The sequence below is a fragment of the Salvelinus alpinus genome, chromosome 15, assembly GCF_045679555.1.
Source record: "Salvelinus alpinus chromosome 15, SLU_Salpinus.1, whole genome shotgun sequence".
In the NCBI taxonomy this organism is placed as follows: domain Eukaryota; kingdom Metazoa; phylum Chordata; class Actinopteri; order Salmoniformes; family Salmonidae; genus Salvelinus; species Salvelinus alpinus.
This window is the reverse complement of record NC_092100.1, coordinates 50,407,610-50,430,434: the sequence shown is the minus strand read 5'-3', so window position 1 is coordinate 50,430,434 and position 22,825 is coordinate 50,407,610. Positions and strand designations below refer to the sequence as shown.

At 42.3% G+C, this 22,825-nt stretch overlaps 1 protein-coding gene and 1 long non-coding RNA gene across 10 annotated transcripts in view; one reads left to right on the top strand and one right to left on the bottom strand.

Moving 5' to 3' along the window:
* The window catches only part of LOC139540285 (F-actin-monooxygenase mical2b-like), an 82,660-nt gene that overhangs the window by 44,765 nt on the left and 15,070 nt on the right, over positions 1-22,825 (top strand). For 2 of the 9 annotated variants that reach the window (XM_071344012.1, XM_071344011.1), the window contains exons 13-25: positions 3,677-3,876; positions 10,737-10,840; positions 11,198-11,269; positions 11,372-11,497; positions 13,512-13,643; positions 13,876-14,130; positions 14,471-14,587; positions 15,122-15,235; positions 16,065-16,157; positions 16,351-16,443; positions 18,755-18,941; positions 19,064-19,140; positions 19,252-19,339. In XM_071344012.1, coding sequence (XP_071200113.1) covers positions 3,677-3,876; positions 10,737-10,840; positions 11,198-11,269; positions 11,372-11,497; positions 13,512-13,643; positions 13,876-14,130; positions 14,471-14,587; positions 15,122-15,235; positions 16,065-16,157; positions 16,351-16,443; positions 18,755-18,941; positions 19,064-19,140; positions 19,252-19,339 — 1,658 coding nt within the window. Of the gene's footprint in view, positions 1-3,676; positions 3,877-10,736; positions 10,841-11,197; positions 11,270-11,371; positions 11,498-13,511; positions 13,644-13,875; positions 14,131-14,470; positions 14,588-15,121; positions 15,236-16,064; positions 16,158-16,350; positions 16,444-18,754; positions 18,942-19,063; positions 19,141-19,251; positions 19,340-21,119; positions 21,385-22,825 lie in introns of those variants that run through there. The other 7 variants (XM_071344019.1, XM_071344013.1, XM_071344015.1 and 4 more) reach the window with 7 other exon arrangements.
* LOC139540287 (uncharacterized) overlaps positions 1-22,825 on the bottom strand; it is a 43,223-nt gene that overhangs the window by 13,336 nt on the left and 7,062 nt on the right. The window contains exons 2-3 of the long non-coding RNA XR_011668152.1: positions 18,728-18,981; positions 3,631-3,942 (exon numbers count right to left, since the gene is read on the bottom strand). This is a non-coding gene — a long non-coding RNA (uncharacterized lncRNA). The remainder of the gene's footprint in view (positions 1-3,630; positions 3,943-18,727; positions 18,982-22,825) is intronic.

The window sequence follows — 22,825 nt, the reverse complement described above, 5'->3', positions numbered from 1 at the left end:
TTCGTTGTTGGAATTTCCTGCGCAAGTTTGCCCACTTTGCCAATGAAGTAATCATTAAAATAATTGGCAACTTCAAATGGTTTTCTGATGAATAAGCCATCTGATTCGACAAATTCTTTTTCTTTCTGCCAATAATTTAATTTAAAGTACTATACATTTTTCATTATATCATTGATCTTGGCTTCATAATACAGTTTATTATTTTTTACATTTCTTTTGAGTTTAGTCACATTTCTCAATTTTCAGTCAGCCAGTCAAATGTGCAGCCAGATTTATTAGCCACTCCTTTTGCCCCATCTTCAAACCTACAGTTTTTCAATTCCAAATAGAAGTTTTAAGGTTCCATGGATTTAACACTGTTTCTTAACAGGTGCCTGTTTATCAATAATTGGAAGAAGCAAATTCATAAAATGCAGCGTCTGAATGCTCCTTATTAATCACATCACATTTTTGCATCGTCCACATAAGAGTTACAGCTAAATCTTTTGTATGATCTCGTATACTCTATTTTAGGTCAAGATTTTGGAACGTTGGCTTTCCTGGATGTAGCCACTTTATATTGTGATCACTGCATCCAATGAATACGGATACAGCTTTAGAACAGAGTTCTGCAGTATTAGTAAAAATGTGATCAATACATGTGGATGATCTTGTTCCTGTAGTGTTTGTAAACACCCTGGTAGGTTGACTAATAACCAAAACCAGATTACCGGCACTGGTTACAGTGAGAAGCTTCCTCTTGAGCAGACATCCTGATGAAAACCAGTCAATATTCAGGTCCCCAAGAAAGTAGACCCCTCTGTTTACTAAACTATCAAACATTTCACACATTTTTAGCGGTGGCCGATAGCAATACCCCGAGGCTTTAGATGTGCCAGGTGAACCTGTAACCAATATCCCTTGACGTAAGATCTTCTCTAAGCATTACAGGGCAGTGGCTCTGAATATATACAGCAACACCTCCCCCATAAGCATTCCTGTCTCTTCTATATATGTTATACACTTGTATTGCTGCTGCTCTATCATCAAACGAATTAGTCTCAGACATGTCTATATAAATGTTATTGATTTCATGAACCTTATTTCTAAGGATAAATATATTGATATGGGATATTTTCATCCTTTTCCTGGGTAGCTTATAAGAGCGACATATGGAAAAGAATAAACAAGGCAAGAGAAAATATATACATTCAGCAGTCCATTCATCAATTGGTGTGTGTGTGTGTGTGTGTGTGTGTGTGTGTGCTGCGGGGTTGAAGCTACGAACCCATAGGCTTGGCTCTCATCCTTTCACGGCTTTTGGGAGAGAGGGAGGGTGGGCTATGAGCCTGTCATAGCAGATCTAAGTAATGTCCCCACGCGCTCTGGCAGCTTTCATGGCTGGGATAAGTTCTTTCCTCTTCTGGCGCACAGCTTGAGGATAGTCCTCGTTGAGGAAGATGTACGTTCCTCTCAAGTTCTTGGCTCTTTCCAGAACAGCTACCTTGTCCTTGAACCTCAGAAACTTTGACCACTGTGGAGATTCTGCAGTTCCATCCACAACCATGTTGTTCCGCCTTGATTGCACCTCGATAACAATGACGGACAACTATTTTTGTTAGTTTAAAAGATCTTTCACCTGTGATAGAAACACCACTGTCCTCAACGGTACTCCTGCCTGCTTTGGTCTTTGTCATGGTAGGTTACGCTGTTACTCCCCGCAGTTCGTCAGGGTAGATCGCCGGGAAGATTGGAAACAAGAACAACAAACAGCAGGGATCTTCACTGTCACAAGCCCGGGATAATCCGCAGTCCCAGCCACAATGGCTAATCGCATCCCGGGCTGCGTTCAAGCCCTCAAGAAAACCCAGCTACCTTGATAGGCAGCTAGTGTAGCTGACCCGGCCTTGGTCGTCAGGATCACTATACAGATAGTATTGGTCCCAGCAACTGATGCCAGCCTCTCTCACACCAACTTCTCTCCCTCTACTCTTCTCTCTCTACCCCCTCCTCCCCCTCTTCTTATTGCATAACTTCAAAGGGCCTAGTGTCTGGTGTTTTTTCTTCTTCTTTCAATTAAGACCTACACAACCAGGTGATGGAAGTTCCTTAGTAATCAGTGACCTTAATTTACCAATTGAATACAAGGGAGAAGCGAAAACCCGTGGCCACTCGGCCCTCTACAGCGTGTCAACCTCATTCCAGTCTTCCCTCTTTTCACTCGTCAATTAGGTTAATATTGTGGAGTAACTGCAATGTTGTTTATCCATCCTCAGTTATCTCCTATCACAGCTGTTAAACTGTTTTAAAGTCACCATTGGCCTCGTGGTGAAATACCTGAGCGGTAACCGAGTTAGGAAGGACGCCTGTATCTTTGTAGTGAGTGACTGGGTGTATTGATACACCATCCAAAGTTTAATGAATAACTTCACCATGCTCAAAGGGATATTCAATGTCTGCTTTTTTTTAATACCAGTCTACCAATAGGTGTCCTTTGCGAGGCATTGGAAAACCTCCCTGGTCTTTGTGGTTGAATCTGTTTGAAATTCACTGCTTGACTGAGGGACCTTACCATTAATCTGTATGTTTGGGTTACAGAGATGAGGTAGTCATAAACAAAATCATGTTGAACACTTATTACATATAGTGGATCGACGCAATATATTATGTAACTTGTTAAGCACACTTTTACTCCTTAGTCTGAATTTTAAAATAACACAGAATGTGGCAAAAGTAAAGGGATGTGAATACTTTCTTAAGGCACTGTGTGTGTGTATGTGTGTATATATATATATATATACATACATACATACATATATATATATATATATATATATATTACACACACAGTCATGGTCTTATTGGCACCATCAAGGCACACACTGATTATCATCTTGTCTATGGTCATGCACTGCCTTTGGGTCCGTCACATGTTATGCAGTTGAAAATGTGAACAGTGATATTGATTATATTGTAGACAACCCTTCTGTTTAAACTCTAGGTGTGGGATTCATAAATTAGGAACTGTACTATGTGTACTGACCTTGGCGGGCAACAACTAGATTTGTCTAAATAGAGAAATGGCCTAAACCACACAAAAAAAGAAAGTGAGCAATCTGGTTTGGCTTTCATATTGCACGCCCAATTATGTGTATAAAACATTTGTACTAACAGTATTAGATACTGATGGCACTGTTGAGGAACTCCACGCCCTGAAGTGTTTCCATCTTACCTAAATAACAAGTGGGTGTTTTTATCCTTTATGCTCTGTGAATTTGGCCTGCTCAAGTCGTCTTTGTGTGAGTCAAAATTAGTGTGGGCTGAGGAGGTGCAGCCGTGATGACCTCATCACTCTGGCTCTTGCTCCCGATTGCCCCCCCCCCCCCCCATTCTGTGTCACAGGTAGATGTGATTCGACAGTCCGTTCTGAATTAAATCCTTTTCATGGAAAGGAAATGTGTTTACAATCTGTTTATAACATTACTATGGGCTGTTGCTAAGGGCCTTAGACATCACCTTTCAGTCTGGTGGTGCGGAAAGTGTAATGATTATAAAATGCAGCATTAAACCAACATTTGAATGCTTATCAACAAACTGTTTTTGGGCTAACATTCTCACTCCATAGGGGAAACAACTTTATTAAGGTCTTACCGGATGTGAACCTGATGCCTCTTCTCTGTATCTCTCTCCATCCTAGTGAATTTGACTCCCTGAATGAGAAGGACTCGGCCAAGAACAACCAGCTGGCCTTTGACCTAGTAGAGCATGAGTTTGGTATCCAGCCTGTGACCACGGGGAAGGAGATGGCTCTGGACCAGGACCCAGACAAGCTGATGATGGTGCTGTACATATCCAAGCTTTACGAGATGTTCCGCAACTCGCCTGCATCCATCACTGGTAGGCTGCTGTTCTGGGTCTTTCTCTCACACCTCTGATGCCTCACACAGTCTCGAAAACCAGACCCTAGGAAACAGAAATTCGTCTTTTGGCAATTTCGGAAAGGGGGGGGGGGGGATTGTTCCTGGGTGAACTCGCTTCAGTCTGAAAACTCTTACAACAAATCATGAGGCAGACATGCCAGAAGGTCGCTATTCGAAACCAACGTTTGCAGGCAAAACCTTTGCAGTGGTTTTAGTGGAGGTAGTTGAGGCAAACTAGCCACTTGCGAAATGCAGACATTAACCCTTTGACGCGTACCAACACACGGGTGTGATCATTCTACAGTGGTCTCTACAGCGTACTCTCAAATCAATGTGATTCAGAATGTCCAGTTTCGATTGGCGCAACAGTCAGCGTTTGAGCTGGCAACACTTTTTTTCACAAACATTTTTGCACAAACACAGTCCTTACAACCTTATGTCCTGAATGTGACCAGTTTATTTTTGGATGCAATGCTCAGACATTCACAGAAGTTGCGACAGCATAACACAATCATTCAAACTGGAAAATGTACAGTAAGCTACAGTAGTCCTAGCGCTGAGAAAAGATTGACCTAACACAAGCGGTCATATTTACAGAACTCTCGGCTGACAGAAACCATAATATGAATTAGCTATAGAAACGACTATTTACAATTCATCGTGCGTCGTTTACCATCATTCACTTCCGGACGTTTACTCATTTTATTATAACATCTTTGGTCTGACAGACTTTTACAAGACACCCAGAATGCCTTTTATAATGTCAACAACCTTGTAACCAAAATAGCTGGCAAATATCTTTGCATTAGCTCATCATAATCAGTACAACCTTCAAAAAGGCATTTTACACACGTGTCCGTTATAGTCAATGCAAGAGTCCGAATGCATAATTTGTCACCAGTGCATGAAAACGTGAATAAAACAGTAAATACATTATGCTCCATATATACATACAGTAGAAACGCAAACACGATATACTGAAAATAAGGCACTTACTTTGATAGGAACGCACACATGTCCAAAGTTATTATTTGTAAGGAGAACAACAATGAAGGCAATGCGAGAGCCTGCCAGAAAATGTGCCAGGGGGAAAAAGTTCATGCAAATGTCTGCATACTTGATCTGGGGAAACACTGGGGAAGTGCTTGGGCTCTCATCGAAAGTTAGAAGTTTGTCCGGTTCAGTAAAGCATCAAACATAAATTGTCCACAACGGTGAAATGGGCTACTTCTATGCGAATTTAATGAGGAGGCGGAACACACTCAATCACACTCAATTCAAACTGTTGTTGGAAGAAACTTGTTAAATTATTTCAAATTGACAAGTTGAAATATAGCCTGTAGATAATTAGCAGGCAGCGTGTGTCTTGGTTTGAGGGCAGCGCGGGTTAACTGTCCTGTTGTATAACAATCACATTTTGGAACAGTGAGTGCATTCTGACATCACAAGCATAACAAAAACTCACACTGGGCGTGACCTTTAGAGATATTTGGAACTCATGCGTGAAAAGGTTCAAAATAACCTCTGAGCTCCATCCTGCTAGCTACTGTTTTTGTATTTTATTCAAGTGGATAAGGTTCTGTAGGCAGTGACACAGTTCCTCTATTTACATTTACATTTACATTTAAGTCATTTAGCAGACGCTCTTATCCAGAGCGACTTACAAATTGGTGCATTCACCTTATGATATCCAGTGGAACAACCACTTTACAATAGTGCATCTAACTCTTTTAAGGGGGGGGGGGTTAGAAGGATTACTTAATCCTATCCTAGGTATTCCTTAAAGAGGTGGGGTTTCAGGTGTCTCCGGAAGGTGGTGATTGACTCCGCTGACCTGGCGTCGTGCCAAACTGATGTTCTATTAAGTACAGACATGAACGCCGGAACATTTTGAAAATTGTGGGAGGCGACCCAGATGTCTAGGGAGACTACACACACTACAGAACAGTTCCTGCAGTAGCGCAAGAGTCTGTTTCCTGATGTAACGATGTGGGCTGAGAGTCGGGAAGCAAGTTCAGGGAGTGAGTGTTTTTAATAAAATAAACATAATACAAAACAAGAAACACTAACAGCACACAGATATGAAACAGAAACAATAATCCCTGGGGATATATATACAGTGGGGCAAAAAAGTATTTAGTCAGCCATCAATTGTGCAAGTTCTCCCACTTAAAAAGATGAGAGAGGCCTGTAATTTGCATCATAGGTACACTTCAACTATGACAGACAAAATGAGAAAAAAAAATCCAGAAAATCACATTGTAGGATTTTTAATGAATTTATTTGCAAATTATGGTGGAAAATAAGTATTTGGTCACCTACAAACAAGCAAGATTTCTGGCTCTCACAGACCTGTAACTTCTTCTTTAAGAGGCTCCTCTGTCCTCCACTCGGTACTATTTCAAGGTTCTGGAGTGGCCTAGCCAGTCTCCAGATCTCAACCCCATAGGAAATCTTTGGAGGGAGTTGAAAGTCCGTGTTGCCCAGCAACAGCCCCAAAACATCACTGCTCTATTGGAGATCTGCATGGTTGAATGGGCCAAAATACCAGCAACAGTGTGTGAAGACTTACAGAAAACGTTTGACCTCTGTCATTGCCAACAAAGGGTATATAACAAAGTATTGAGAAACTTTTGTTATTGACCAAATACCTCATGTGGCTGGAGTGTGTCAGCAGTTCCTGCAAGAGGAAGGCATTGATGCTATGGACTGGCCCGCCCGTTCCCCAGACCTGAATCCAATTGAGCACATCTGGGACATCATGTCTCGCTCCATCCACCAAAGCCACGTTGCACCACAGACTGTCCAGGTGTTGGCGGATGCTTTAGTCAAGGTCTGGGAGGAGATCCCTCAGGAGACCATCCGCCACCTCATCAGGAGCATGCCCAGGCATTGTAGGGAGGTCATACAGGCACGTGGAGGCCACACACACTACTGAGCCTCATTTTGACTTGTTTTAAGGACATTACATCAAAGTTGGATCCGCCTGTAGTGTGGTTTTCCACTTTAATTTTGAGTGTGACTCCAAATCCAGACCTCCATGGGTTGATAAATTTGATTTCCATTGATCATTTTTGTGTGATTTTGTTGTCAGCACATTCAACTATGTAAAGAAAAAAGTATTTAACAAGAATATTTCATTCATTCAGATCTAGGATGTGTTATTTTAGTGTTCCCTTTATTCTTTTGAGCAGTGTATATATACAGTGGGGAGAACAAGTATTTGATACACTGCCGATTTTGCAGGTTTTCCTACTTACAAAGCATGTAGAGGTCTGTAATTTTTATCATAGGTACACTTTAACTGTGAGAGACGGAATCTAAAACAAAAATCCAGAAAATCACATTGTATGATTTTTAAGTAATTAATTTGCATTTTATTGCATGACATAAGTATTTGATCACCTACCAACCAGTAAGAATTCCGGCTCTCACAGACCTGTTAGTTTTTCTTTAAGAAGCCCTCCTGTTCTCCACTCATTACCTGTATTAACTGCAACTGTTTGAACTCGTTACCTGTATAAAAGACACCTGTCCACACACTCAATCAAACAGACTCCAACCTGAGTTCTTCCACAATGGCCAAGACCAGAGAGCTGTGTAAGGACATCAGGGTTAAAATTGTAGACCTACACAAGGCTGGGATGGGCTACAGGACAATAGGCAAGCAGCTTGGTGAGAAGGCAACAACTGTTGGTGCAATTATTAGAAAATGGAAGAAGTTCAAGATGACGGTCAATCACCCTCGGTCTGGGGCTCCATGCAAGATCTCACCTCGTGGGGCATCAATGATCATGAGGAAGGTGAGGGATCAGCCCAGAACTACACGGCAGGACCTGGTCAATGACCGGAAGAGAGCTGGGACCACAGTCTCAAAGAAAACCATTAGTAACACACTACGCCGTCATGGATTAAAATCCTGCAGCGCACGCAAGGTCCCCCTGCTCAAGCCAGCGCATGTCCAGGCCCATCTGAAGTTTGCCAATGACCATCTGGATGATCCAGAGGAGGAATGGGAGAAGGTCATGTGGTCTGATGAGACAAAAATAGAGCTTTTTGGTCTAAACTCCACTCGCCGTGTTTGGAGGAAGAAGAAGGATGAGTACAACCCCAAGAACACCATCCCAACCGTGAAGCATGGAGGTGGAAACATCATTCTTTGGGGATGCTTTTCTGCAAAGGGGACATGACGACTCTACCGTATTGAGGGGAGGATGGATGGGGCCATGTATCGCGAGATCTTGGCCAACAACCTCCTTCCCTCAGTAAGAGCATTGAAGATGGGTCGTGGCTGGGTCTTCCAGCATGACAACGACTCGAAACAGACAGCCAGGGCAACTAAGGAGTGCCTCCGTAAGAAGCATCTCAAGGTCCTGGAGTGGCCTAGCCAGTCTCCAGACCTGAACCCAATAGAAAATCTTTGGAGGGAGCTGAAAGTCCGTATTGCCCAGCGACAGCCCCGAAACCTGAAAGATCTGGAGAAGGTCTGTATGGAGGAGTGGGCCAAAATCCCTGCTGCAGTGTGTGCAAACCTGGTCAAGAACTACAGGAAACGTATGATCTCTGTAATTGCAAACAAAGGTTTCTGTACCAAATATTAAGTTCTGCTTTTCTGATGTATCAAATACTTATGTCATGCAATAAAATGCAAATTAATTACTTAAAAATCATACAATGTGATTTTCTGGATTTTTGTTTTAGATTCCGACTCTCACAGTAGAAGTGTACCTATGATAAAAATGACAGACCTCTACGTGCTTTGTAAGTAGGAAACACTGCCGATTTTGCAGGTTATCAAATACTTGTTCTCCCCACTGTATATACTACCTATTTTCCATAAACTACTCCATAACTGGAGTTTTACTACTCCTGAGGTATGATTTGTTAGCAGGATTTTGAAGGTTCGATTGAGCTAAAGATTGAACTTAATGAGGATAGTGTGTGACTGGGCGTTTTTTTTTTTTTTTTTTTTCATCTGTCATGATGGGATAAGATTAGTTCTTGAGAATACAGGGGGTGCTATTTTCCCATTAGCATAATTTGCTCTACAGATTAAACTGCCTCTTATTCAATTATTACTATATGCATATAAATAATACCATTGGAAAGAAAACAATCTCTAGTTTCTAAAACCGTTTCAATTTTGTCTCTGAGTGATACAGAAGTCATTTGACAGCACTTTCCATGACCAAGAAGAAAAAAGCAAGATGTGTATGCCAGCTTCAACGCTCTGCCTATATATGGTCGTGCCCCCTATGACCCGAAACACACCTCATTGGCCTTCCTCTGGGTGTCAAGAGGACGTCAGAGGAAAAATATCTTGTTTATCTGGGACTGACGTGAAATGAGAGCTAATTCTTTGGCGTGACCGACAACTTCCGGTTGTCTAAATCGTGCGAATTGTAGCTGCGATTGTCTTCTGTTGTGCGGCCATTATGGATGAAAACTATCTCCGTCTCGAAGTTTGTTTGATACATGTGACCAGATCATCGTAATGTATGTTTTTTCAATATAGTTTAATCAGATTATTTGAATTTTTTCGGGAGTTTTGTGGTGTTCCGTTGTCTGAATTTTTTTACGTTTGAGAGATCCGTGCCACTCGACCGGTACCTGTGCTAAATGGAGTGGGAAAGGAACAATTCTGAACGGAACCAACGACTCATCTTGACAAAGGACACTTTGATCAACATTCTGATGAAAGATCAGCCATAGTAAGACCCAATTTACGATGTTATATCATATCTGTTGTGCATGTGAACTGGCCGTGGGCGCCTAGCCGAATCTGCCTGGTATAGCTATGCTAATTTAGCGCTACATTTTGTTTTCGTTATAAAACATTTCATAAATCTGAAATATTGTTTGGATTCACCAGATGTTGGGCTTTCAATATCTGTACGCTGTGTATTTTTCTGAAATGTTTTAAGATGAGTAATTCGTTATATGACGTTGGTCTCTGTAATTGTTCTGGCTGGGTCAGCACTATTTCAGATTGCAGCTGCAATGTAGAACTGTGATTTATACCTGACAAATGCACATTTTTCCAAAAAAAAACTATGCTATACCATAAATATGTTATCAGACTGTCATCTTATGAAGTTGTTTCTTGGTTAGTGGCTATATATATTTTTATTTAGTCGAATTAGTGATAGCTACTGACGCAGGAAAAAGCTGTTGGGAGTAAAAATATCGTGTCCTTTGCTAATGTGGTTAGCTAATAGATTTACATATTGTGTCTTCCCTGTAAAACATTTTAAAAATCTGAAATGGTGGCTTTATTCACAAGACCTGTATCTTTCATCTGGTGTCTTAGACTTGTGATTTAATGATATTTAGATGCTACAAGTTACTTGTGACGCTATGCTAGCTATGCTACTCAGTGGGGTGGGGGGTGCTACCGGATCAGGGTTGGTGACTCGTGAGAAGTTAGCATGTTACACAACGGGGTCAGTTATGAGGGTGTGGTATGTAAGAAATGCATTCGGGCCCCAGTTCAGGTCATCTCACAGGGCCATGGTAATAATAATGCCTCTATGATCTATAGGGCTGCCCTTTTGTAGAATACAGTAGGAGTTTATGTTAAATGGCTGAGAATTCCTTCACTTAAAATACTATTGTAATGCCCTCATAGTTTCTGACACTTGGTGATTTAATCAAAAGGAATCTGTTTTGAATTGTGGATACTACTGTTTTGGGGGTTTATTTTCACATTACTCTATCTGGTTACCCTTTTGATTTGGCTTGACCTAGGCTCAGAGGGCTGGTTTATTACAGTGTGCGTATTAGAGTATGTCCTCTACCAAAGCACCCATAACAACACACTGCTATGCTTTGTTACAGGTACAAGGGAAACGGATGAGAACAACAAAGCGTATTCATCGGAGTCTGCATACTCGGTTTACAACTTAATGAACCGAACACAGCCCAAAAAAAGGATCCCAAAGGTACCGTGAGCTCACCCTCTCCTCACCCATCTACAGGCTTTAAAATGAAAGCATTGCAACAACAAAGGCCTCCATGTAAATGCGATTTAGCCTACGTAAAGTGTGTGTGTCAAAATAGGTGCATGTTTACATGACAGATGAAAGGAATTCCTATGTGCCAATAAATGACGACAAGAAGTAATTGAAATGTAGATTAGATAAGGTACTGTATGTGAACAAGACTGAGACCTAGATGATCTACATCTTACAAGGCATACTTTCTTAATGATTACCCTCACACTCGATAACCTTTGACTGTGACGTGAATGACTGAAGAAAGTTGTTTTTTAGGTCTGTTTTGTACTACCTTTTCCTCAGGATAACGGTAAGCTGGAGGAGAACGACCCGATGAACAAAAGACGAAGAAAGGGCAGCACCTATTTAGAGGAGGTGTGTTAGTGGCTACAACAAGCATATCTCTATCACCAGTATGGCCTTAGATGCAGCCATTTTAATGTTGATAAAGGGACTGATCATTCATTGTCCTGTCAGTTGTCCTGTCAGAGTGCCCCCCCTGCAGGTGACGGCGGGGAGCAGAATAAAGTGCGCTCAATGGCCACACAGCTACTGGCCAAGTTTGAGGAGAATGCATCGCCCGGCAGTTCCCTGCGCAATAAGGTGAGCAGCTCCAGGTGTACAGTACTCTGACTAGAGGGGTCAAGGTCCCTGTACACTGTGCTGTGTAGAGACAATGGGGGGGGGGCAACACATTGTAAAGTCAAATACAGACAATAAACTGGCGATGCCCTCAGTGCTGATGGTTACTGTAAGACTCTTCTGTTGGTTGATCATATCTGATTTTAGAAATCTGTACTTTTGTATAGTACTTGCTGCCGTGTGGGGCGGGGGTTTAATCATACACAGGTAATGTTTTTGTTGAAATTTCAGATAATGAAGGCTCTGTGGAACCTACTTGTTCTCTATGGTACATAACATTCTGAGAGAGTTTGGAAATGGATGAAATTCATTTCATGGACCTGCTTTTATGTCAGGGGAGAGCACTTATGTCCTTGTATCCAATTCTGCAACGTCACTGCCACCATAATCATGTTTGAATATAGCCCATTGTGTTGTAAGACTGTAAAATGGGACAAATCCGCCACAGCCACTACCCTTGGGTACAGTTTGAGTGCAAAGTTTTGACGAGGTATAGTTTATTGGTTATGGTCAAGAAAGCTATGAAGAGATTGAAGATGAATTTACTGTATCGTTTTACTTCCACCAATAACATACTTCTAGTATATCGACCGCTACATTAGTCACAGTAAAATGAGCTACTCCACCAGAAGAGGCTGTCCCTGGATTATAGGATTAAAGAAAGCAGGTTGTGCATTTGGAAGCTTGATGAAGAAGTGAATACAGTATAATCTGCCTGTGAAGCCCCATCAAAGGACTGAGTGGCTCTGTCTGGTTATGGTGTGGAATACCATAGATATGGTATGGTTATGGTACATATACTTAAGCGATAATGCCAGAGAAGCTGATATTTGGAGGTAAATATTGGCACGGCTGTTGTTATGCCCGAGACAAAGTGGAGGGCCGGCAAGCCGTACCAATATATCCTCCAAACACCGGTTCAAGGGTATTATCACTTTTATACAACGGGTTACCAACATATTCAAATAATGATTTACATATTTTAATGTAAAAAATATATTATGATGAATTTATTCATACCATTTCATCCTTCCACAAGATATACTGTAGTCCCAACACAAATCTAGGGTTGTTAACTAAGCCGGCTGGTTCTTCGTTCTATCAGTTCGGTTGCCAGAGACGCGACCCGGTTGTTCTGTATTTATGGACGCGACCCGGTTGTTCTGTATTTATGGACGCGACCCAGTCGTTCGTTCTAAATGTTCCATTGCCATACTGGCTGGCAACGTTCTTATCCCTTGCTTGCTAGCTAGCCAACATAATTTACAGTCATGTTAAACAGTGCAGCCAGAATAACAGCAAAGTAGCTGCATTTGTTTAAGCTGTTTTCTAGTGACATTTATTTGGCAACATCCATAACATTGAGCTAACAATGCGCGACTTTGCCTGGCGTAGAAAATGTGCTCTCTCGTCAAGACACTGTTATTCAGAGGAGCTAGCCAACAATCGTTTCAAACTGAAGCGGGAAAGACTGCAAACTAGCTGCACTTCATTTTGTTTTGCCTGTTTTCTATTGATAGCATCATTTTTATTGATATATACAAAGAACTGACTCATGATTTCGACTGGCTGAGAAAAGCAGACAGTAAGGTTTATACAAATCTGTTAAAGTAAATGTTGGTTAAAACATATAATGCTTTTTATAGTGGAGATCACATTTTTGAAATGACCTGTCTGGGCTGAAGAGACAGTGGATTGCTCAGTCAGATGGAATAGAGTAAATAGGCATTTTAATGTCATAGATTTAGCCTGTGGTAACTTGTGGAATAGACACCGGCTGGAATGCGGTTTTAACCAATCAGCATTCAGGATCAGACCCATTACACTTTATGCAATGGGTGGATGACGGCAGGGCGTGGTTTTGAATGGAACTACAGAAACAAATCATTCTGCACTACTTTATAATTTTTTCTTCTCCTATTCCTCCTGCTTGTCCTTCCCATCCTGCCTTATCTCGTGTCTGCTGCTCTGTCAGTCTGATTTGAACTCAGACTCTGATTCAAGCCGTCCTTCATCTCCTTCTCTGGATATGATGGCGAACCGTCGCTTCGCTAAGCCCAAGGAACAGCCCCCTCCCTCGCCTCCACCCCCACGCCCCAAGTGGCAGGTACAGTCACGTCAATCTGGTGTGTGTTGAGACCATGAAGGGTCAGCCGCTGCATCGTAAACTCAATAACCCCCCCCTAACATAGAGCCTATGTTAACAAAATAACCAATAGTCTTCTAGACCAAGAGTCATTGAAAAGACACCCCTTTTACGCCACCCTGGAGGTTTGCCCTCTACTGGTTGGAGGTCCGTGCTGCTTTACACATTGCTTTGTGTGTATATCTGCTTTCAGCCGTCTATCTATATGCGACTCTTAGAAGAGCCTGCAGCCGTGGCGCAACCGACTCCCCTTCACGTTCCAACAAGGTCCTGGAGTCCTCCTCATGATGATCAAACACAGGCCTCTCCGCGCGCAGACTTGGTGCAGCAGAGAGTGTGGATTCCACACACCGAAACCCCAGATGACGTAGATTACCCAGAACAACCTTCTCCTGACCCCACGGGGATGGGCCAGCGCCTAGAGAAGCTGGAGCAAAAGATGAGCCAGGTGACAATGAGCCTCCATTTATATCTGTCTGGACATACCATGTTAGTCCCATTCACAGCTATGCCTTCTGCACTCTCACAGTAAAACATTTTTTTTTGCGTGGAAATAGATTTTTATGCCCATTCAAAATAGTAAATCCACATGTGCCTTATCCACAAAAGTCTAGCAGACAGCACAACTCGGCAACAAAAACAGAATTGTTCAAAAGATACAAAATTGCCATACCCCACATCAGCTTTACTATGGATTATGTTTGCTGTTCAGTATTTATTTGCCTACTTCTTGCCGTTTCTGACTTTCACACTTGCTTTTCTTTCCTTTCCTTGTTGTTGTTCTAAAGAAAAAATTGCAAACCGTAACTACCGGGGAATTTAACAGGAAGAGTATAAAGGAGAGGGCTGTGCTTCTGCGTTCTATGTTTCCTGAGTCCGAGACTCCTCTAGTGAAAGAGTATAAGGTGAAAGTGTAGCACCTCCCCTCGCCTGCCTGCCTGCCTGCCTGCCTGCCTGCCTGCCTGCCTGCCTGCCTGCCTGTCTAACCCCATCTAAGGAAATGAGGCACAGTATGTTTGACCCTGTACACAAGTTCTGTTTGACCGTCTCAGACTGTTTAGAAGGATACAATGTCACCAGTCAAACCTACTCACATTTTACTGAGAGTGGAGCATGTTTTTAATCCATTTTAAATCCATTTGTTGGCAGAGGTTGTTTTCTTGCAGCATGTCTTGTTTCCATGGTGTTACAGTTCTGAGAATTCCAGGTCAGGTGACTTCTCTCTGCATGATGAAAGTGGTCCGTGATGATACTAATGAGTGAACATTCATATCTTCACTAGAAAAGTTATGTCAGTTTGAGCTGTTGAATTTTTCTCTGACCAAATTGTTCCCTTCCTACTTATATTCAGCTTGCATCTCCTCAGTATTTTTGGGGTGGGATGTGAAGAGCTAGATATTTTGGAGATTTCGTTTCTGATATGAACCCTTTTTCTACAGACGGATCGATCTGCCTTTGTTCCTAAAATCACTTCAATACACCCTGTCCCTGAACCGTCTGCCCTTTCTTGCTTCTCTTCTCTTACCCCAACATCTCCTGTGCATCATTATAAGGTAAAAACGACTGCCGCTAGCAGTGCCTTGTTGTGGTCCTGACCAGCCCAAACCTAAAAAATAGCAGCTCACTCTGACAATGTTTTTTATGGTTTTAGTGCAATGGAAGTGCTGCATAAAGTAGACTCATTCAAACGCCAATCGAATGTCCTGTGAGTTATCAAGCTGAACCCTTCAAGCCTGACATGTCTGCCGAACAGGCACCAGTAATTTGAAATGCATTTGAAGTATAAGAATAGAAGAAAGACTCAACTCGGTCAACTCACTCTAGCCATGTTGTTATTGGTTTTAATGCAACGGGAATGCTTCGTAAAGTAGACTCCTTCAAAAGTCAATTGATCGATTCGAAAGCTGTCATTCTGAACCCTTCAAGCCTGACAAACAGGTTTCAGTAAAAAAATAAACTAATTTGTAAGAAAGAGGGAAAAAATACTTAAATCATCAAAAATACAGTGAGCTGACTTAAGTGCAATGGGAGGGCTGGATCAAGTATTCAAAAGCCAATCAATCGATTTGAGAGTTACGAAGCTGGCCCTTTAAAGTCCACCGAACAGGTATGAGTAAAGATCTCCCTCTACAGTTGACACGAGAGAACAGAAGACACTGTTGTCAGCTCACTCTGACCATCCTTTTATTTAGCTTTTAGTGCAATGGGAATGCTGAGTGTCTAGTAGAATAATTAGATTGGAGCGTTATCGAGCTGAACCCTTAAAGTCTGCCCAACAGGTATCAGTAAAAATGTGAAATGTAAAAAAATAAATAATAGAAGCTTCTTAGAGTGTACATATGTTAAATCAGCTCACTCTTACCATGTTTTTATTGGTTTTAGTGCACTGGGAGTGCTGCACCAAGCGTAATGATTAAAAAAACAATTGATCAATCTGAAAGCTGTCCTGCTGAGCCCTCTAAGCCTGCCAAACAGGTAGGAGTAACAACTTCACTGTCTGCATGATTTCTGCATCTCCTCATGTCTGAGTAGAAATAAATGTCTTTGTTTTCCTTCATCTACACTATTCTGATCCTTACTTTTTCTGTTTCCCTCTTCCTCTCTTTTTCCCCCCTTTAATGTCTTTGTGCTGCTCCCTCCCTCTACCTCTGTGACTGGGTTCTGTTAGAGGACAGTTGGGAAGGTCTCTTCTCACATAGGTGCTAGGGCTGAAACTCTAGCCGTCCTTTATGAAACTGACCACAGGCCTAATGCCTTGCCGGTAAGCACAGTGTGACTAACGATTATGCTTGTGCCAACACAGCCCAGTGGGAATATACATCACAAGACACACACAAAAAAGTGGGCTCTATATCTATTACCACCCCAAGCTTCAGGAGTTTTGGTAACCTTCTTAACAACAATCAAGTCATGTCTACTGCTTCAGGATACTACATCTGTTATTAGTAGGAAATATGATGCTGTTCACTGTAAACTGTAAAACATTCTGACCGGAATCTTACTGAGACTTCTCCAGTCATGAGCCATGGTGTTTTGTGTAAAGGGCCTTCAGGGGCCACAGCAGTAGTAACTCCATGCACTCATGTGGGTGCCTGTTCACAGTGTTTGGCCCCTCTTCAGGTCTAGAGCAGTGAACAGCATTTTGCTTTGCCTCACTATACAGGCAAAGCGAAATGCAATCTTGTGTAGAGCTTTGTGAAACCAATCTATTTGACTAGTTAGTTCTCTGCTATGGTCCCGAGAATTGTTGATTCATCATCTCTGTTGTTGATTCATTATCATCTCTCACTGGGCTGGAGAAATGCCCTACTAATATGACACATTAGGAAATAAGTTCCCATTCCATGTTGTATTATTCAGCCACAGTTGCACTAGTTCCATCTCACTGCCTGCCTTAACATCCACGTTATGGTTAGGTGTTGAGACTTGTTAGGTGGTCACACCACCACTTAATATTGTACACTGTTAGAAGAAAGGGTGCTATATAAACTCAGCCAAAAAATAAACGTCCTCTCACTGTCAACTGCGTTTATTTTCAGCAAACTTAACATGTGTAAATATTTGTATGAACATAAGATTCAACAACTGAAACATAAACTGAGCAAGTTCCACAGACATATGACTAACATAAATGGAATAATGTGTCCCTGAACAAAGGGGGGGGTCAAAATCAAAAGTAACAGTCAGTATATGGTGTGGCCACCAGCTGCATTAAGTACTGCAGTGCCTCTCCTCCTCATGGACTGCACCAGCTTTGCCAGTTCTTGCTGTGAGATGTTACCCCACTTTTCCACCAAGGCACCTGCAAGTTCCCGGACATTTCTGGGGGGAATGGCCCTAGCCCTCACCCTCCGATCCAACAGGTCTCAGACGTGCTCAATGGGATTGAGATCCGAGCTCTTCGCTGGCCATGGCAGAACACTGACATTCCTGTCTTGCAGGAAATCACACACAGAACGTGCAGCATGGCTGGTGGCATTGTCATGCTGGAGGATCATGTCAGAATGAGCCTGTAGGAAGGGTACCACATGAGGGAGGAGGATGTCTTCCCTGTAACGCACAGCGGTGAGATTGCCTGCAATGACAACAAGCTTAGAGCCGATGATGTTGTGACACACCACCCCAGACCATGACTGACCCTCCAAATCGATCCCGCTCCAGAGTACAGGCCTCGGTGTAACGCTCATTCTTTCGACGATAAACGCAAATCCGAACGTTGCTCCTGGAGGGGGAAAAAGTGCTCAGTGCAGTCCTGTCTGGTCCAGCGATGGTGGGTTTGTGCCCATAGGCGACATTGTTGCCGGTGATGTCTGTTGAGGACCTGCCTTACAACAGACCTACAAGCCCTCAGTCCAGCCTCTCTCAGCCTATTGCGGACAGTCTGAGCACTGATGGAGGGATTGTGCGTTCCTGGTGTAACTCGGGCAGTTGTTGCCATCCTGTACCTGTCCCGCAGTTTTGATGTTCGGATGTACCAATCCTGTTCAGGTGTTCTGCCACTGTGAGGATGATCAGTTGTCCGTCCTGTCTCCCTGTAGCACTGTCTTAGGCGTCTCACATTACGGACATTGCAATTTGTTGCCCTGGCCACATCTGCAGTCCTCATGCCTCCTTGCAGCATGCCTAAGGCACGTTCACGCAGGGACCATGGGCATCTTTCTTTTGGTGTTTTTCAGAGTTAGTAGAAAGGCCTCTTTAGTGTCCTAAGTTTTCATAAACTGTGACCTTAATTGCCTATCATCTGTAAGCTGTTAGTGTCTTAACGACCGTTCCACATGTGTTCATGAATTGTTTATGGGTCATTGAGCAAGCGTGGGGAAACGGTGTTTAAACCCTTTACAATGAAGATCTGTGAAGTTATTTGGATTTTTACGAATTATCTTTGAAAGACCGGAACCTGAAAAAGGGACCTTTCTTTTTTTTGCTGCGTTTAGAACCAACAATGCTCAATGACTCACTTTATGGCCCTCAACCATCCTCATTGTTAGCAGTAGACAACTACGGTAACAGCTTGCCTATTACATTGTTCTCACTGTATCACTAACCGGCTGCTGTTGTCTGTCTCCTGACAGTGTATCGTGCGGAAGGAGGTCCCTCAGAACCTGGGAGGCAGTGACACGTGTCACTTCTGCTCCAAGCGTGTGTACGTGATGGAGCGACTCAGCGCTGAGGGCCACTTCTTCCACAGGGAGTGTTTCCGCTGTGACGTCTGCAGCTCCACACTACGCCTGGGAGGACACGCCTACGACTCCCAACACGGCATGATGCTGACACACCCAGACACCAGCCACTCTCCCACCTGGGGACAGAAGCTGTTTGTGAATTAATTTGATCTTTAATGTCAGCCGGCATGTGTTTTTACAGTGTTTTTTGTGTTTCAGGCAAGTTTTACTGCAAGCCTCATTATTCTCAGCGTCGGTCCAGCCTACAAACTTCAAGCAAGTTCTTGAGGAGAACGGTAAATAGCTTTCAGTAATAGCAAAACATAAACACAGCCATTTTTACTTATGAGGAAATGTTTTAATGTGTTTTACATGGTCTGATTTCAATTGTATGTTGTGTCTATCAGACGCAGGAGGACCAGGGACGTCTGACGTCTTCGCCAGACCGGAGTGACCCCTACTCAGCCACGGACAGCCTGCAGAGCCAGCCCTCAGGTACCCTGAGTTCCTTCCTTAGGAGAAGCCTGCGTTGGCCGCTGCACGCGGGCCGGGCAGTGTGTGGGACGCCCTGCCAGCTGGCCCGCTGGGTGCATGGGGCGGTTGGCCAGGCAGGGCTCCACCTCATAGACCACTCAGAGGACTACGGCTTCCTGTACGAGCTGCTGAGTCTGGGCATGCCCCTACTGAGCATACTGCACGAGCTCCTGGGCCAGATGTACATGGAGCCTGAGCAGCCTCAGCCTCACGGTCTACTGCACTAAGCTCAGCAGCGCCTAGGTCTCAGGCTCACCTAGAGGGGGCAGAGCCTGGTGCCGCTGGGCCTCTGGGTCTCATGGACTTAATGATGCACTTGTACTGTACTCGCTGCTATAGCACAGGCACTTGCTTCACAGTCTGTACAATGCTCTATGCAGACTGGTTCAATTTCAAAAGTCTTATTTCTTCTTCCATGATTTTGATTTGACGCCGAGAAACACATCTGTTTGTTCATCAAAGTATTATTGCAAGTGTGACACATGGTCCTTAGCATTTGAGGTCATGTATCCTTTCAATTGCTTGAAACCTTTTATTTCAGTGTTCCCATGCTTATGTTTGGGTTCAACTTTTATTTTCAACTCCTAAATAATCCAAAAAAGGATCCACTAAAAGCAATTTAGTTGACTTGGAGGTGCTGCTAAGGCCTGTGTGTAGTGCCTGGTGTGCTTGTGATGTGGGAAGTTAGAGAACGAAGTCCGGCTATGCTTCTTGAACTGCACTGCTATATTGCACATGTGCAATGGAAATGCCAAACAGTATTTATTTTCTGACAACAGCTTTTTTTTATGTAATTAAGATGATTCTGGAGACTATTTTGTTGGAATTTTTTTATGTGTACATTTTTTGTTTTAGAACAGCTTTCACACAGTATTATTTTTGATTTGTCTAGGCCGTTTAATGGAACACATTTGATTTTAGATGTGTCTGTTTGAAAAACGGATTCTTATTGTTGTAAAATATTAGTTAAGTGGGGTAGAAACATAGATGTCGGGAAAGACCGAGAGGATTCAAATTTTTACTTCCTACACCAGGTATTGTAGCAAATTCTGCCCAAAATATATTTATATTTAGTTATAGTTTTTCTGCTTTTGTTGCTGGTATCACAAGCCTTGGATTTAATGCACATTTCTGCACATATTCTAAGATGTGAATTATCACAAATGTTTGTGCTGAAGTGTTGTAGATGTTCAATCAATAGCTTGTTCCGGTAGTATTACTTATTTTTCTGCTAATCTGTTATGGTACAGTGATGCAACAAAGCTTTTATTTAATTTGTGATTCTAAGTACTTGTGTGTCTTATGTTTTCCCTTCCATATATCCCCATTTTCATTCCTCCATTCTTTCTTTCACTTCATATGTAGCCTGTTTCACGTTTCCAATGCTGCAACCTCTGATTGGCTGAATTGTGGCTGCAGGAAGGTGATGGTCTGCTTGGGTCACGTGATCAATAGTGTTGCTTTGCATTAGCTGCCTTCATAGCTCTTAACCACACATGTACTATTCATGTTGAGAACTAGGCATGGGTCCTGTGTATGACAACGAGTTAATTTAGTTGGCCACACATTGTTTGTTAATTGACGCATGTTTCGAAAGCCTTCCATTCCTCCAAGCTAACCCACATGCTCAAGGTCCGCATGCCTCTACGTTTTTGGCATGCAGTTTTTTCAACCCATCTGATACATGATAACCTCCCTGTCTCTACTTCTCTGTATGTCCCCTTGTGATTCTCTGTTGCAGAAGGTGCTTACCTCTCAGAAACCTTCTCAAAGGCTCTCTCATGTTCCTCCTAATACACAAAGCTGAGTTCATTGCGCTTGAGAGGATCCTATTTTTTTTGGAGGGGGGGCAAAATTCTGCATGTCAGCTCCAGAATATTTTGTTGTACATTTTAGTTGTTTAAGAATTTGTCTGCTACCTTGTATTTTTCCATAGTGAATAAACGGGTTGCTTAATTTATGCTACTTAAAGCTGTAAGTATAAATAAATTGATTTGATTACAGAAGTTACTTGCTTCCTCCTTTTTTTTTTTTTTTGCAAAATTTACCAGCTATTATCCATGGCTTAAGCTGTTAAAAATGTGCTGTTTATGGTTTTCATATAGCATTTCATGGTTGATCCATTACATTTATAACATTCTCACAGCTTTCAAATTAATAGCAGAATTAACTATTTAAATATGAAAGACTTTGGGAAAAAAAGGCATTTAAAAAAATGCTTTTTTTGCACCAGCAGCCTCACATTAATAACCCTGTTAAAAGCATAACCTCTGTTCACAAAAAGAACTTGTCATTTGTTGACTGGCACATTCCCATGCACTTAATAACCACATCTGATTTTTTTTTTTTAATCCAAATAGCACAGTCACTTACTGTCACAACAACAACTGATAGATTAGACCTAATACAAAAGCGTCTCAACTATGAACTGAAATCAAATAATAGTAATAGACCATTGCACGTATCCTTTCACTTTATGGCTTTGTCTTTAGGGTCTTTCATCTTTCCTGCTGGGTCACCTCTGGGTCAAATCTGGTCTGCATTATAAGAATTCTCGCAGAGTTCATTTGCAAGTGGTGCTTTTCTGTTATTCTGCAATGGAATCCTAACATAAATCTGACAATGTTTGGGGAATTACCATATAGGTTAAGTAGGCTATCGTTCATGTATGTGTGTTGAAGCTGTGTTGCCTCGATAATCACACACGCACACACACGCACACTTCCACAATATACTACACAACCTAACCAATCCATTCAGTTGATTCCGATACTGGGCATGCCCCATATATTTACGTATATATCTAGGTAATGTTTGTATAGGTTTTTTTCTTTTCTTTATGGTTAGCAAATGTAATTAAACTAATTGGAGGAACTTCTCAAAAGAATGTATAAAACAATGTCAACATTGCTTCAGTTTGGTTCTGTAAGTAATCACTAGCTGTAGCTAGCTGAATGTTCCCTGTAATGTTTCATGTCACATGGTTGGTGTTAAATGTTTTAACATGATGCTTTTCCAAAGTCTCAGTTTATACCTGTATATACAGGTGACTTCCAAAATAAAGGAAACACCAACATAGTGTCTTAATAGGGCGTTGGGACACAACGAGCCAGAACCACTTCAATGTGCCTTGGCATAGAGTTCCAAACACTTGTAGAATCTATCGGATGGCGACATTATTCTTCCTTCATAAAATTCCATTATTTGGTGTTTTGTTGATGTTGGTGGAAAATGCTGTCTCAGAATCTCCAGAATCTCAATTGAGTTGATCTGGTGACAGACGCCCATGACATATGGTTGACATCGTTTTCATGCTCATCAAACCATTCAGTGACCACTCATGCCCGGTGGATCGGGGCATTGTCCTTCCTAGGGGATCATAGCCATGGTAGCCAAAATAATGGTTCTGACTAGGTGGAATACAGCTACGACCGGAAATTACTTTTG